This window comes from Meriones unguiculatus, chromosome 7 (genome assembly GCF_030254825.1).
Source record: "Meriones unguiculatus strain TT.TT164.6M chromosome 7, Bangor_MerUng_6.1, whole genome shotgun sequence".
In the NCBI taxonomy this organism is placed as follows: Eukaryota; Metazoa; Chordata; class Mammalia; order Rodentia; family Muridae; genus Meriones; species Meriones unguiculatus.
In genome coordinates this window covers 32,945,344-32,959,254 of record NC_083355.1, presented here as the reverse complement: position 1 = coordinate 32,959,254, position 13,911 = coordinate 32,945,344, and the positions used below count along the sequence as shown (strand labels likewise).

At 50.6% G+C, this 13,911-nt stretch overlaps 1 protein-coding gene across 2 annotated transcripts in view; it reads left to right on the top strand.

Moving 5' to 3' along the window:
- Window positions 1-13,911, top strand: part of Rnf43 (ring finger protein 43) — a 66,419-nt gene that overhangs the window by 50,024 nt on the left and 2,484 nt on the right. For both annotated transcript variants that reach the window (XM_060387027.1, XM_060387026.1), the window contains 7 exons: window positions 145-267; window positions 8,425-8,499; window positions 8,606-8,737; window positions 9,311-9,415; window positions 10,552-10,713; window positions 11,261-11,363; window positions 11,925-13,265. In XM_060387027.1, the coding sequence (XP_060243010.1) occupies window positions 145-267; window positions 8,425-8,499; window positions 8,606-8,737; window positions 9,311-9,415; window positions 10,552-10,713; window positions 11,261-11,363; window positions 11,925-13,265 (2,041 nt within the window). The remainder of the gene's footprint in view (window positions 1-144; window positions 268-8,424; window positions 8,500-8,605; window positions 8,738-9,310; window positions 9,416-10,551; window positions 10,714-11,260; window positions 11,364-11,924; window positions 13,266-13,911) is intronic.

Here is a 13,911-nt window from a genome sequence, read left to right as displayed (position 1 = left end):
AAATACACAATGATGAAGTTATTTTCAAAACTTTTAAAAAGAGGCCAACCTGGAACCTAGAATGATGCAGAAGCACTGGTTCTTGTTCCTAGCTCAGACCTGCTTCCCAGAGCTCCTCTAACCCAGATCTTTGTCTCCCTGCAGTCCCACCCCTTGTATCTGTGCAACGCCAGTGATGACGACAACCTGGAGCCTGGATTCATCAGCATCGTCAAGCTGGAGAGTCCTCGACGGGCTCCTCGCCCCTGCCTGTCACTGGCCAGCAAGGTAGATTCTCACATCACACGTCCTCAGAAACTGCTGAGCCACTTTCACAGGAACAGGAGACAGTGGCACTCATTTGTGCCACCAAGGAGGCTGAGCTAGGGTTACTGTGCATTTGGGGCCAGCTTTGGCTGGATAGTAAGGAGGAGGTGAGCCAGGGCTGTATAACAAAACCCCGACTCAAAAACAGAAAAACAAAACACTCAGTGGAAGCTACTGTTCTTGCAACCTTACCCATTTCCTGTGAGGTTTGCTAACTTCAGGCCCTGGAGAGAGCTTCGGCTTGCACAATGGTCGTGTGTAGATTAGGGTCAGGGATATGGCTCAGCTGGCAGAGTGCCCTGTCTTGGACTGCACAAGGCCCTAGGCTTGCTCTCTGACGTTGTATAAAGTCAGGCTTGGTGCTTTGTGCTCCATCCCAGTCCTCCAGGGTAAAGGCAAGGTGGTTAGGGATCCGGTCACCTAAGGCACACAGTGAGTGTGAGGCCAGCCTGGGATATATGAGACCCTGTCTCAAAATCAAAGTAAAACGAAAGCTCAAAATCTAAGCCAATTGCCATGTTTAAAAACTGAAAATAAGCATTGTGGCACATGCCATTAATCCTAGCACTCTGAAGGCAGAGACAGGCAGATCTCTGAGTTTGAGGCCAGCCTGGTCTAAAAATTGAGTTCCAGGACAGTCAAGGCTACACAGAAAAACCCTGTCTTGAACGACCCCCTCAAAAAACAAACAAACAAACAAACAAACAAACAAAAAATCTGAAAATAAGCCAAATGGTGGTAGAACACACTTTTAATCTCAGCACTTGGGAGGCAAGGGTGGCCAGATTTCTGAGTTCCAAGATAGCCAGAGACAGAGAAACCATGTCTCAACAATACTAAACAAACAAGCAAGCAAACAAACAAATAAATAAAGTACAAATATAAAATAACATTTAGGTTTGGGCACATTGTTACAATGTCAGAAGTCAGGAGGCAGAGGCAGACCCATCACAAGTTTGAGACCAGCCTGGGCTACGTAGAGAAATGCTGTCTCAAAAAACCAAATCAAATTAAACAAACAAGCAAACAAACAAAAGCCCTAGATGAGAGTTCAGGCACCCAGCAGCACTCACTCCTTGGTTTCAGGGCCTCATTGGCACCACTGGACCGCAGTGGCACTGGGCTAACATGGCACTGGGCTGCAGTGGCACAGCTATCCTGGGCTCTCTGGGTCGCTGGCCTGCTCCCTGCCACCTTGTGATCTTTCACTAATAATGACAGTTATGGTTTTCTGTGTTCTTACCTCTATACCCAGGGGCAACCCTACTTACGGATATTTAATATCTCCTGCTTTACAAAATTTGGAGAAACACTCATTCAGCCTGTGTTTCATTCAGGAAGCACAGGCTCTGTGCTTGCTCTGCGTTAGACAGCGTGTGAGTGTGGGCAGAGAGTGGGGGAGTGGACAGAGGAGAAGTCAGAGAGGCTCTGACACAGTCTCCCCTGCTTCTCTACTTCTCTTTACCTTCTTAGAAGTGGTGGCATATGCTTATTCTGGAAACTTTACAGAAAGCATGACCTTTAATTGTCACCCAGGGTGCCTGACTTCCTTTGATGTTTAAGGCAGAGTCTTATAGTGTAGGCTACTCTGGCTTTAAAAACCACCTCTCTCGTGCTGGGGTTGCGGGTGCACACACCACACCCAGCCTCCTGCAGCTTTGCCACAGCATCTGACTGCACGGAGCGTGCCGTGCCGCGCACACCTGGCCAACAGTAAGTATGCTTCTGTGCAGGAGGCTTTCTCCTCCATCTCTGCAGGAACACATTACTAAAAAAATTAATATTTATTTTTAGCTGGGCATCATGGTCCTTCCCTTTAGTTCCAGCATTTGGGTGACAGAGACAGGCAGGTCTCTGTGAGTTCTAGCACAGTCAGGGCTATAGAAAGAGACCTTGTCTCAAACAACAACAAAAGATTTATTTTTATCTTACAAAAGTGCATACACTAACTTGCCCGGTGTCCTTGGGGGCCAGAAGAGGGCACCCTGTTCCCTGGAGCCAAAGTTACAGGTAGTTATGTGTTGCTTTGTGGCGTCTTTGTCCAATCCCAGGACCTCTGCAAGAACAGCCAGTGCTTTTAACCACTGAGCCATCTCTTGAGCCCCAAGGACTGCATTCTCATAGAAGAATGTGCATAGGCCCATAGGAAGATATACCCTTTGGGGTACTTGTTAAGCTTCCTTTTTTTGTTTGTTTGTTTGTTTTTTCCTTGTGGGCACTGTAAGGATGAATAGTAATATATATCAAGTGTCAGCAGTGCTTGAATTAAAGCAAACACAAAATAAAGCCTCGCCAGGTGTGTGTCACAGGCCTGTGATCTCAGTACTCAGAAGGCACAGGCAGGAGGGTCACCACAAATTCAAAACTAGCCTGTTTTTTTTTTTTTTTTTTTTTTTTGCAAATTTCAGGCTGTTGAAGGCTACAGGCTGAGGTCTCGTCTCAAAACAAAACAAAACAAGGGGACAGATACCCCAGTTGGTAGACTGTTAGCCTCGTGTGCATGAACATCTGGGCTCCATCCTCATCCTGTACAAATGAGGCATGATGGTGCACACCCATAATTCCAGCTGCAGCTACACAGCAACTTCAAGACCATGGGCTACATAAGACCACATCCAAAGAAAAGTAAAAATAAAACAAGAAGAAGAAGAAGCATGTTAGGGCTGTAAAAGGAGAGCCTCGCCTACTGCCTAGTAACCGTAGCTTTTGTCTTCCCTGCATGCAACCCTGGCCTAGTGCATTGGGCTTTCTGCTGAAGTGGTCAGGTACCTAAGAACTATTTAAGAGAGGAAGGATTTATTTCTGGCTCGAGTTTTCAGAAGCTTCAGGCTGTAGTAGACGGCTTCAGTGTTCCCACACCCATGCTGAGGCGGCACATCCCGGTAGGAGAACATGGTGGGTACAGCAGCTCATGTTACAGAGGCCCAGGAAGCCCTGGGCCCACTTATCCCTGCCCCCACAAAGCAACGCTGTGGGGTGCTCTCCTTTTCTCCCTTCCGGTCCATCTGCGGCCCCTTTCTGCGGGATGGTGATGCCCACACTGGGCAGGTGCTCCCCTTTAATTAAGCTCTCCGGAAATATCGTCACAGACACACCCAGCGGTGCCCTTTCCTAAGCCCCAGCTGCGTCCAGTTAACTTGGCAGGCTGAAGCATCACCCATGGCATCTCACTAAGGGAACTGCTTCTTCCCCAGGCGTGCCGCTCAGGTCCCATCACCCGGCCTGGCCAACTGGTGTTTGCCTAGGGTTCCCTACTGAAAAGAGGGCTGCAATTAGTAATGAGGGTGTGCCAGCCACTTCTGATATCTCTGAAATCCCAAAGGCTAAACTCAAACACTTACTTTTGCTTTGGCTTTATAGAATTAAGTTCATTGTGTTAATACAAATAATATAAGATGAATAGTGCATATGGCTGGTCTGGTTTCATGGAACACACACACACACACACACACACACACACACACACACACACACTATGGCTCCTGGGAAGTATAAGGGAAAGATACGGTCTTTGATAAAGAAAAAACGGAATATCATCCACCCAAAATTCTGGTTTTCCTTTAATATTAGTGGTAAGTCAGGTATGGTGGTACATGCTTATAATCCCAGCATTCAGGAGGCAGAAGCAGCAGGAAGATTAGAAGTTCCAGGTCACTCTTGACTACATATCAAATTCAAGCCTAGCCTAGGATATATGAGACTGTCTCCAAAAATAAACAAACAAACAAACAAACAAAAGAAATGGAGAGAGAGAGAGAAGGGGAGGGGAGGAGAGGAAAGAGCAAGCTGTCATCCCTGACAGGATTGGAGCTCTAGAACAGTTGAGCTACGGCTCATCTTCCACCCTTCGGTGTGGCCGGATACTCTGGCTTACCTCTCTGTGCCTCTGGACTTACATTTCCTCACCCGTGAAAGGGAAGTAATAACAGGACTTATGCATGAATAACCATGAGGCTATTTTTATTGAATTAATTTTTAAATTTTATGTGTATTGGTGTTATGTCTGCATGCATGGCTGTGTACCATAAGCATGAATGCCTGGTGCCCTCTGAGGCCAGAAGAGGGCACCAGATCCTCTGGAACTGAAGGTGAGCCACCATGTGTGGGTGCTAGGAATCGAACCTGGGTCTTCGAAAATAGCTGCCAGTGTTCTCAACCACTGAGCCGCCTCTCCTGCCCTAGTTATAAGGATTTAATGGGGCAGTTAAGATGTATACTCATAATCTCAAGCCAAGTGTAATAGTAATCTTTCAGTAAATGGCGACAGTGGTCATTCTGTCATCACAGACATCGTCACTTGATACCAGGTGTTGTTGGCTTTGTTTTTTTTTTTTTTTTCTGGTACTTGGGCTTGAACCCAGAGCCTCGACATGCTAAAAGTGCGTTCCACCATGGAGCAGGCTTCCCTCTTGTGCATGACAGTCCACAGAAGCTGCTTGTTTGTTTCCTGTGTATCTCACTTGTTCTTCTCTGAAACCTTCACCACAATTCTGTTTGACCTTTCCACTCTTGTAATTGCTCCTACCTGGTCACCTGGATTGGTGTCAGCTTCATTAGCAGCTGTAATCCCCTATCATGCCTGGACAAGTACAGCGGCCTTTGGCCTAACGGAACAAATTAGATATGGAGACAAGCAGCTTGGTGCTTGACCAAGATGCTCAGCACCCAGCAGTTAAGACAAAGTGCTGTCAAGCCGGACATGGTGGCATACCTGTAACCACAGCACAGTCAGTAGGATTGTGTGCTTTAGGCCAGCCTGGGCTACATAGTGAGAGCTCACCTTCAGACAAAACGAAACAGAAAGTAGGCAGTCTGGATGCTGAAGCTCTAGATGGCACAGTAGCTTTCACTGTATCCCCTGGTGTCCACAGCCCAGGCCCTCTGGGTCTTGGTTTCCTTACCATCTCAGGGAATATTAAGGAGTAAATGAACTCCTGTATACAAACCATATGTAATAATTGATGTAGCTAATGCCACGCGTCAGGCACAAGCTAACGTACTTTACACGGACTAATTAATGTGGTCATCACAGTAGCTCCACGAGGCAGGGTCTGTTACTGTCCCGGTTTATAGAAAACGGGAGCATGGGGGAGTTGCCCCAAAGTCTCACATCTAATAGGGGGAGCAAGCTGAGATTCAGACTTAGGCACTCTGTACAGGACAGATCTCAACAGAAGCACACGCCCTCTCCTTCCTTCTACCTTTGCTGTCAAGCACAGCCTACTGTCACTGGTCCTACTGAATCTTTGCAACCTGACCTAGCCCTGTAGGAGCGGAAATCCCCACTCCTAGCATTTCTCCAAGCAGATTGGAGTCTTTGGCCAAATGGACTTTCAACACAATGTTCTGTTAAGTCTGTGTTTCTGGGAAGTGCCCAGAGGCCGGTGGAAGAATGCCCTTTCTCTTTGCCCCGTTAGGGGGAGCTGCTTTGCATTTGTCTGTTCTGTGTATGAAGCATTTGTGTCAGATTGGGGACCAGATAATAGACTGAAGGGCATTCTGAAGTAAAAAGTATCAACTATGGTTGTTTTCATTCATGCTCTAGAACAGTAGTTCTCAACCTGTGGATTGCAATCTCTCTGGGGAGTGTCAAATAACCCTTTCACAAGGGTCTTCTAAGACCATCCTGAATATCAGATATTTATATTACAAATCCTAACAGTAGCAAAACTACAGTTATGAAATAGCAACAAAATAATTTTATGATTGGGGTCACCACAACATGAGGAATGGTATTAAAGGGTCATGGCATTAGGAAGGTTGAGAACCACTGCTCTAAAATATTATGAGCATTATAGTTTTATGTGCTGCAGAGTCTTAACCTTCCGAATGGCTTGATACCTCAGGCATAGTAGGTGCTGCTGCATTATGGATAAGCAGGTAATGTACAGAAACAGCCACTGTGGTCTGTAGAGGAAATTTAACAGCTGACTAGTGGATCAAGGAGACAAGATTTCAGCTCCCTCTCTGCACACCCTGTATTGGTCCCTGATGGAACCTTGCTTGCCTGCTGGCCCAAGGCCTGGCCCAGCCTGAAGCATCCAGAGAGGTCTCTGTGCTGTTTTCCTAGGCCTGGGTTTCTGGTTATAGGAGTCTACCCACCCTCTCTGTCTTCCAGATTCCACTCCTCAAACATAGAGTCGGTAGCTCCTACTCCTGGTGCAAGTGGGCAGGTGGTACAGAGAGCCCAGGTTAGACCATCATTCATCCCCAAATCTTGCTTTCTGTCCCTAAAACTCTGGACACAAGAACCCACTGCCAGAAAGTCCTGTTTATTCTCTCCTGTTGGCAAACTCTCTAGGCTCTTTGATCACTTTTACAACTCTGTAATTATGGGCTGTAATGGGCTGGGGTGTTTGAACCTCACCAGTAATTGCTTTCTACTGTTCCTACCCCAATTCTTCAAAGAGAGCAGGGTGAAGAAGTAAGAAAATCTCCACAAAGAAGGGAGTCCCCATGCTAGGCCACACTGGTCCTAGAATCTTGCTATGGGAACCTTGGAGCCCTGGGAATCAAGTTCTGTGTCTATTGGGGTACTCCGCCTTACCCATCCCTGGGCCATGAGAGTACCAGTAGGATTCCCCTATGGGGTTCTCCCGGCCCTGCTCGGAAAGCCCTTGTTCAGAGGGTCCTAGAGGTTTGTGTGGAGGAGTTGGCGGGGTTGGCCTTTCTGGGAGGAAGTGGTTGAGAGGACAGTGGAAGCTGCAATTTCTCTATTTCTTCTCTAGTCCACTGTAGAGTCTGTGAATTTCCTCAGGGCGTGGGGTAGGTGTGATTAGCCTAGGCAGGCCCCGTAGAGGGACCAGCCCAGCTCCCAGGAGCAAGAGAGAAGAAAGAAAAGTTATCCTAACCAAAATAGGGGCCCTGCTTAAATGTCTCACTGCCCTCCCCCTGTCCCCTGCCTGCAGGCTACTGGTTCTGAGGGGCCCACTAGCCCCTGTCACTGCTTGGGGAGAGGGGAACAGAGAGCAGAGGAGAAAGCTGCTCCCAGCCTGCCTGGCAGGGGACCTGCCCGGACAGGCTCTCCCTGGGAAGACAGCTAGATCAAAGCCCTAGTAGAGTGAGTAAGTCCCAGCCCTGGCTCCTCTTCCTGCCACTGTGACTTGCAGAAGAGTTAACCCCTTCACTGCCTGCAGGAAGACCCCAGAGACTCAGCACGGTCCCTGGGAGGGAGGTGGCATGGGAGGTGGCAGGCCTTAAGGCTGCAATCTGGGAGGTCTGATACCATGCTGGAGCAGCTCCTCCACAGGGCCTGTTCTTGTCAGTTGGTCGTTGCTGCTGGGCTCTTATCTTCCTCCTCTCGCCCCGACACAGGCCCCCAGATTCCCTTGTTCTGTCTTTGGCTCTGTTATCTGCTGCAGCTGCCGCCGCCGCCGCCTGGCTGGCTAGACTGTACTGCCTCAGATACGCTCTCGGAGCCCTCGGTGACCAAACACGTGCACCTGTGCACACTTGTGTCCTTGTGGGAGCAGCCCTTTCAGTTCCTCCTCAAGCGGGCCATCCTAAGGGAGGGGGACCAATCATTTGGCCTGAATTAGAACCGAAGAGTTGGCCAGCTAGACTGTGGCAGGGGCAGGGAGAGAGCACACACACACACACACACACACACACACACCCATGTGAGGCTCTGAGGTGGGGAAATCTGCCATGGCGGCTTTGGGTCAGAACAGTGTCCCAGACTCCCAGCACTTTGCCTGAGAGGTGGCATTCCAGAGCCTGGCCCTGGTTCGGCAGGTCTGGGTCCTCCTCTGCTGTTTCCATCTTGATCTTTCTCCAACTGCTGGTCACTCCCTGCTCTTTGTTCTCACACTGCTTGATCCCTGAGCAGGGGCTGTGTTTTATCTTACCCTAGAGCCAAAGCCACCATCTGGCACCCAGTGAACCCTGGGTGAGTGTTCCATTTCAAAATGCAGGACTGAATGCTGTTCTTTGAAGGCAGTGGGCTGGGACAGCAAGGGATCCCAGGCTCCCTGACTCCTTGCACACATACATGTGAGCGTACAGGGTATAGCATCCTAGGGAGAGAGAGATGTGTGTGCATGTGCAGGGTTGAGAGCCAGCCACAGCTGGGCTGTGACCTCGGTTGGCTCCAGACACGCCTCTGCTCTGTTTCTGCAGGCCCGAATGGCCGGCGAACGAGGAGCCAGCGCAGTGCTCTTTGACATCACTGAGGATCGATCAGCTGCCGAGCAGGTGCCTAGGAACAGGCGGGTGTCCCAGGAGGGTCTGGATGGAGGAAGGTGGGGTTCTTAGGGGAAGCAGATGTCACTGCAGCCCTTTTGGGCTTTGGTCTCTGCAGCTGCAGCAGCCCCTGGGGCTGACTTGGCCAGTGGTGCTGATCTGGGGTACGGATGCTGAGAAGCTGATGGAGTTCGTGTACAAGAATCGGAAAGCCCACGTGAGGATTGAGCTGAAGGAGCCCCCAGCCTGGGTAAGTGCACCAGGCCCCAGCCTTGCATCTGCAGTCACCTCCGAGTTCTCCTCCACACCCCTAGGAACCCTCTAGTCCACCCTCAGGCCCCGGCCATGTGTCTTTGGGCGTGTGTCCCACTCTCTGAGCCTCATCTACAGTATGAACAGATTGGGCCTGTTGGGTCCTAAAGCTGTTTCCAGATGTGGTTTCACAGCACAGAGTAGAGAAGCCTGCCTGCCAGCCCGCCCGGTTCCCAGGCTCTGACCTCTGGTGGTGCCTCTCCACTCCCCGCCGCTCTTCAGCAAGTAGCTCCCACCTTAGCAAAGGGATGGTTTCCTCCTCTGCCTGCATGCACACACGTGGCCTTCCAGATAAGAGTTCTCACAGCTGCGTCAGGAGATTCCTCTCCCTCAGCCCCAAAGCTGAGAGGGTACCTAGTCCTTCCAGGCCCACCCCTTCATCCCTCAGGTGGGAGGCCCCAGGGCCCTTCAGCTCCTTCTCTTTATTCCAGTGTTCCTTCCCAACTTGGCCTGCCTCTTTCTAGAGAGTATGACCCCGCTCTTCTCTGATCCCCTCCCCCCACATCCCCAGCCAGATTCTGACGTGTGGATCCTCCTGACTGTGGTGGGCACCATCTTTGTGATCATCCTGGCTTCAGTGCTGCGCATCAGGTGCCGCCCCCGCCGCAGCAGACCGGTGAGCAGTGTGGGCTGCCTGACAGACGCGGGCGTGGGTGAGATGTGGAGGTGGAAGGGGGAAAGCGAGGCAGACAGGTGTTATGGCTACAGAACAGTCTCCATCTAAACAAACACTCTAGGCTCTCCGTTGGTTCACTTATTCATCCATCTATCCATCCATCTTCCCATCCATTCATTCAACATATTATTACTGAGTGATATGTATCAATTTCGGGGCTGGAAACAGCACCATGAGTAAAAATAACAAATATGCCGCCACTCTTTTTTTTTTTTTCAAGACAAAGTTTCTCTGTGTAGACTTGGCTGTCCCGGACTCACCTGAAGACCATGCTGGCCTCGAACTCACAGTGAGTGATGCACCTGCCTTTGCCTCCCAGAGTTCTGGGATTAAAGGTGTGTGCCACCATGTCCAGCATACTCATTCACTGGAGAGGGGGTCAGTGGAGAGGTGGCACACACCATTAATCCCAGGACTCAGAAGGCAGAGGCAAGAGGATCTCTAAGTTCCAGGCCAGCCTGGTCTATAAGGTAAGTTCCAGGACAGCCAGGGCTACACAGAAAAACCCTGTCTCAGAGAGAGAGAGACAGAGACACTTTCATTCTAGTGAGAGGAAGCAGATAATAAAAGAAGTAAAATACACAATATTTTTGATGGTAGCATGTGCTTGCTACAGAAAAGAAATAGAAAAGAGGAGTAGGCATTTAGTGAAGACAGGGTAAGTCTGCATCAAGAAAACGACAGTGTAGCACACGCCTGCCATGGGTGAGCACAGGATTTCCTGTCTGTAAGTCCAGGTAAAGGAGATCCAACACCCGGTCTGGCCACTGAGCACAAGGCATGCACCTGGGGCACAGACATACATGCAGACCAAACACGCATACACATAGACTACAGTAATACTGTTTATTTTAAAGTTTCTCTCATGAGTCATCAGTGTCAGAAAAGCATACTGGAATATAGCAAGGCAGTGGGATGGAAGGTCACAGCTGTGCCCCAGCTTTGAAGGCATACACCCTGCAGGGCAGTCATTTGGCTGGGAGATCTAATGGGGTGATGGAACTGAGTCCAAGCTCGGGCCAGGAGAGAGGAAAGCAGAGCCCTTGCTTCAGTGTGAACTCCATTTCTCCCTTCAGGACCCTCTTCAGCAGCGAACAGCCTGGGCCATCAGCCAGCTGGCCACCAGGAGGTACCAAGCCAGCTGTAGGCGGGCTCGAGCCGAGTGGCCAGACTCAGGGAGTAGCTGCAGCTCAGCCCCCATGTGTGCCATCTGCCTGGAGGAGTTCTCAGAGGGACAGGTGAGGTGGAGCAGATTGGAGACGGAGATGGTAGCTGGGGCCAAGATGACAGGTTTAGGTAGGACTTCCTCCAGAGTGCATCAGGGTCCTATGTGTCCTCCGCAGTAGGGACCACTCTAATATTTGGTCATTTTTTCTGGCTTCTAAGAATGAGCAGAGAAAGAATCTTGGGTCAGGCCACAGGGGTGCTTTAAAAGCATTATCTCACTTTTGCCCTATGGCAGAGGAAGTTGGAGAGTAGACTGGGTCCTTATCCTTACTGACAGCAGAAACTGTTGAGAAACTGTGGTACATGACTCTAAACCAGCATTGGGGTGGTAGGAAAAGGAGGATCAAGAGTTCAAGAACTATGTGAAACTGTCTCAAAAAACAAAACAAAACAAAAAGAGAGAGACTTGTCCAGTGTCATGCAGCTTAACCCAAATCCATCAGCTACCAAAAGCCCACACTGCCATTACCCTCCTGTTCTTTTACGAGTAGGTGACTGCAAGAAGGCTGTTAGGGAGGTCCTTGTAACCATTGGTCGGGGCCCTCTTGTTTGCTTCAGGAGCTCCGGGTCATTTCCTGCCTCCATGAGTTCCATCGCAGCTGTGTGGACCCCTGGCTGCACCAGCATCGGACCTGCCCCCTCTGCATGTTCAACATCCTAGGTAGGAGGTGGACCGTGGGCTCCCCTGCATATACGCACAGATGTAGAACATAGCTGCTTTCCGGTGTGGGGCTGAGGAGAAGCACCTGCCCCATGACGGCTTCAGCTGTGCACTGCTCAAGAGCATCTTGTCTGTTGAGGAGGGCTGTCCCTCATCTTCATTTCCTGAATCTGGGTTGTTTACAAATTCATTATTCTATTGTTCTGGCAATAAAGGACCTTAGTCTAATGGAATCAATATAGCAATTTTCTAAAAGATGGAAGGGACATCAACATCTTGAGGAAGAAGAACCTTGTGCTAGTCTGTCTAAACTGACAATGTGAGCTAATGGTGGCCCTGGGTGAAAGGGCCCTTTATAAGGCTGGTAGATGGAGCAAGGATCGACAGCCTGACGGAAAGGCGGAGGAAGTCCAGGCATGAGTACTTTAGATGTCCTTGGCTCCCCCAAACTGAGCTCAGAGACTATGCAGGATCAAATAGGTAGCTAAACCTTTCTGAGCTCATTCTCTATATAAAGTCTATGTTTTTGAAAGAAGATGTCCATATTCTTTGTTTTTGCAGAGGGAGACTCATTTTCCCAGGCTCTGAGAACCTGTCCATCTTACCAGGAACCAGGCAGGAGACTCCACCTCATTCGCCAGCATCCTGGTCATGCCCATTATCATCTCCCTTCCGCCTACCTGTTGGGCCCTTCCAGGAATTCAGTGGTTCGGACCCCAAGACATAGACCCTTCCTGCCCTCCCAGGAGCCAAGTACAGGCTCTCGGCATCAGTGCCTCCCCAGGGCTTCACATCTCCGGGCACCAGAAGAACAGCAGCACCTGGCAGTATCTCAGCACCCCTATGCACAAGGCTGGGGGCTGAACCGCCTCCGGTGTACCTCTCAGTACCCCGCAGCTTGTCCAGTGGCCCTTCGACGGGCCAGGCCTCATGACAGCAGCGGGTCTGGGGAAAGCTACTGCACGGAACGTAGTGGGTACCTGGCAGATGGGCCAGCCAGTGACTCCAGCTCAGGGCCCTGCCATGGCTCTTCCAGTGACTCGGTGGTCAACTGCACGGACATCAGCCTGCAGGGCATCCATGGCAGCAGCTCTACCTTCCAAAGCTCCCTGAGCAGTGACTTTGACCCCTTGGTATACTGCAGCCCTGAAGGGGATCTCCAAGGGAAAGGGATGCAACCTAGTATGACCTCTCGCCCCCGTTCCCTGGACTCAGTGGTGCCCACAGGGGAGACCCCGGTTTCCAGCCACATCCACTATCACCGCCACCGCCACCACCACTACAAAAAACGCTTCCAGTGGCATGGCAGAAAGCCTGGCCCAGAAACTGGGGTCCCACAGTCCAGGCCTCCTGCTTCTCAGACTCATCCAGAGCCATCTTTCCCTGACCAGCAGTTCACCACACCCAACCCAACAGCTTCTTCAGCGCTCCCCAACCCGCAACGGCCCAGGGCTCTTACAGAGCCAGCCCCTGGCCTAGCAGAAGCTGCCAACCCCAGCCCCAGCAGTCTTTTGAACTTGCAGAAATCCAGCCTCACTGTCCGACACACACAGAGAAAACGACGGAGTGGTCCCTCAGAACCCTTGCCAACCTCCGGGCCCCAGGACTTGACTGTGCAGCCAGCTTGCCGGGCTTTTCCCCACTCCAGCCCCAGCCTAGCCTACCCTTGGCCCCCGGAGGTTCACCCACTGATCTTCGGCTCTCCAGGCCTGGATAGGAGGCTGCTACACGAAGTCCCAGGCCCCTGTTACTCAAGTCCACAGCCAGTATGGTTGTATCTGACTCCCCGCCAGCCTCTGGGACCATGCTCACCAGGAGAGGGACATTCCAAGTGGAGCTCTGACACACCAGAGGGCAGGCCATGCCCTTACCCGCACTGCCAGGTGCTGCCAGCCCAGCCTGGTGAGTGTTGAGGGAAAGAGGTGTTCTGGGGAGAGGGGCGGTACATCTGGATGTTGCAGGCCAGATGAAAACAGCCAAGGGGCTGGTGAACAGAGGAGGCTACAACTCAGCTGAAGCACAGAAATCATAGGTGGATCCCAGCTTCCCTAGGAGCCCTTAGATTTTGGTAGAAGTACCATTAAGCTGTTTGGTAGTGTTGGTACACACCTTTAATCCCAGCACTCAGGAGGCAGAGGCAGGTGGATCTCTAGTTACTAGCCTGGTCTACAGTGAGTTCCAGGATAGCTAGAGCTATACAAAGGAACCTTGCCTTGAAAAGCCAAAAAACCAAAGCCAAGAACAAAACAGAAAAAAGAACCACTACGGCTTCTCTTCCAAGCACTCTGGTTAATAAAGCCAGCCACATTTTCATGGGAACTCTGTAAATCCTCAGCTCTAAACCAACACTTTGCACAACCATCCTTCCTTTCCAGGAGGCTCTCTACCTCCCACTCCCTCCCACCTCTGAGAGACACTGGCTGGATTGTGCACCTCTAGCCATTGATAAAAAAGAACCCTTCTACCTCAAAAGAGGACCCCAGAAGCTCTGAAATATAAAGCCTGGAATCTTAGAGGCAGGACTTGAGAAGTTCTTTCTTTGAACTTC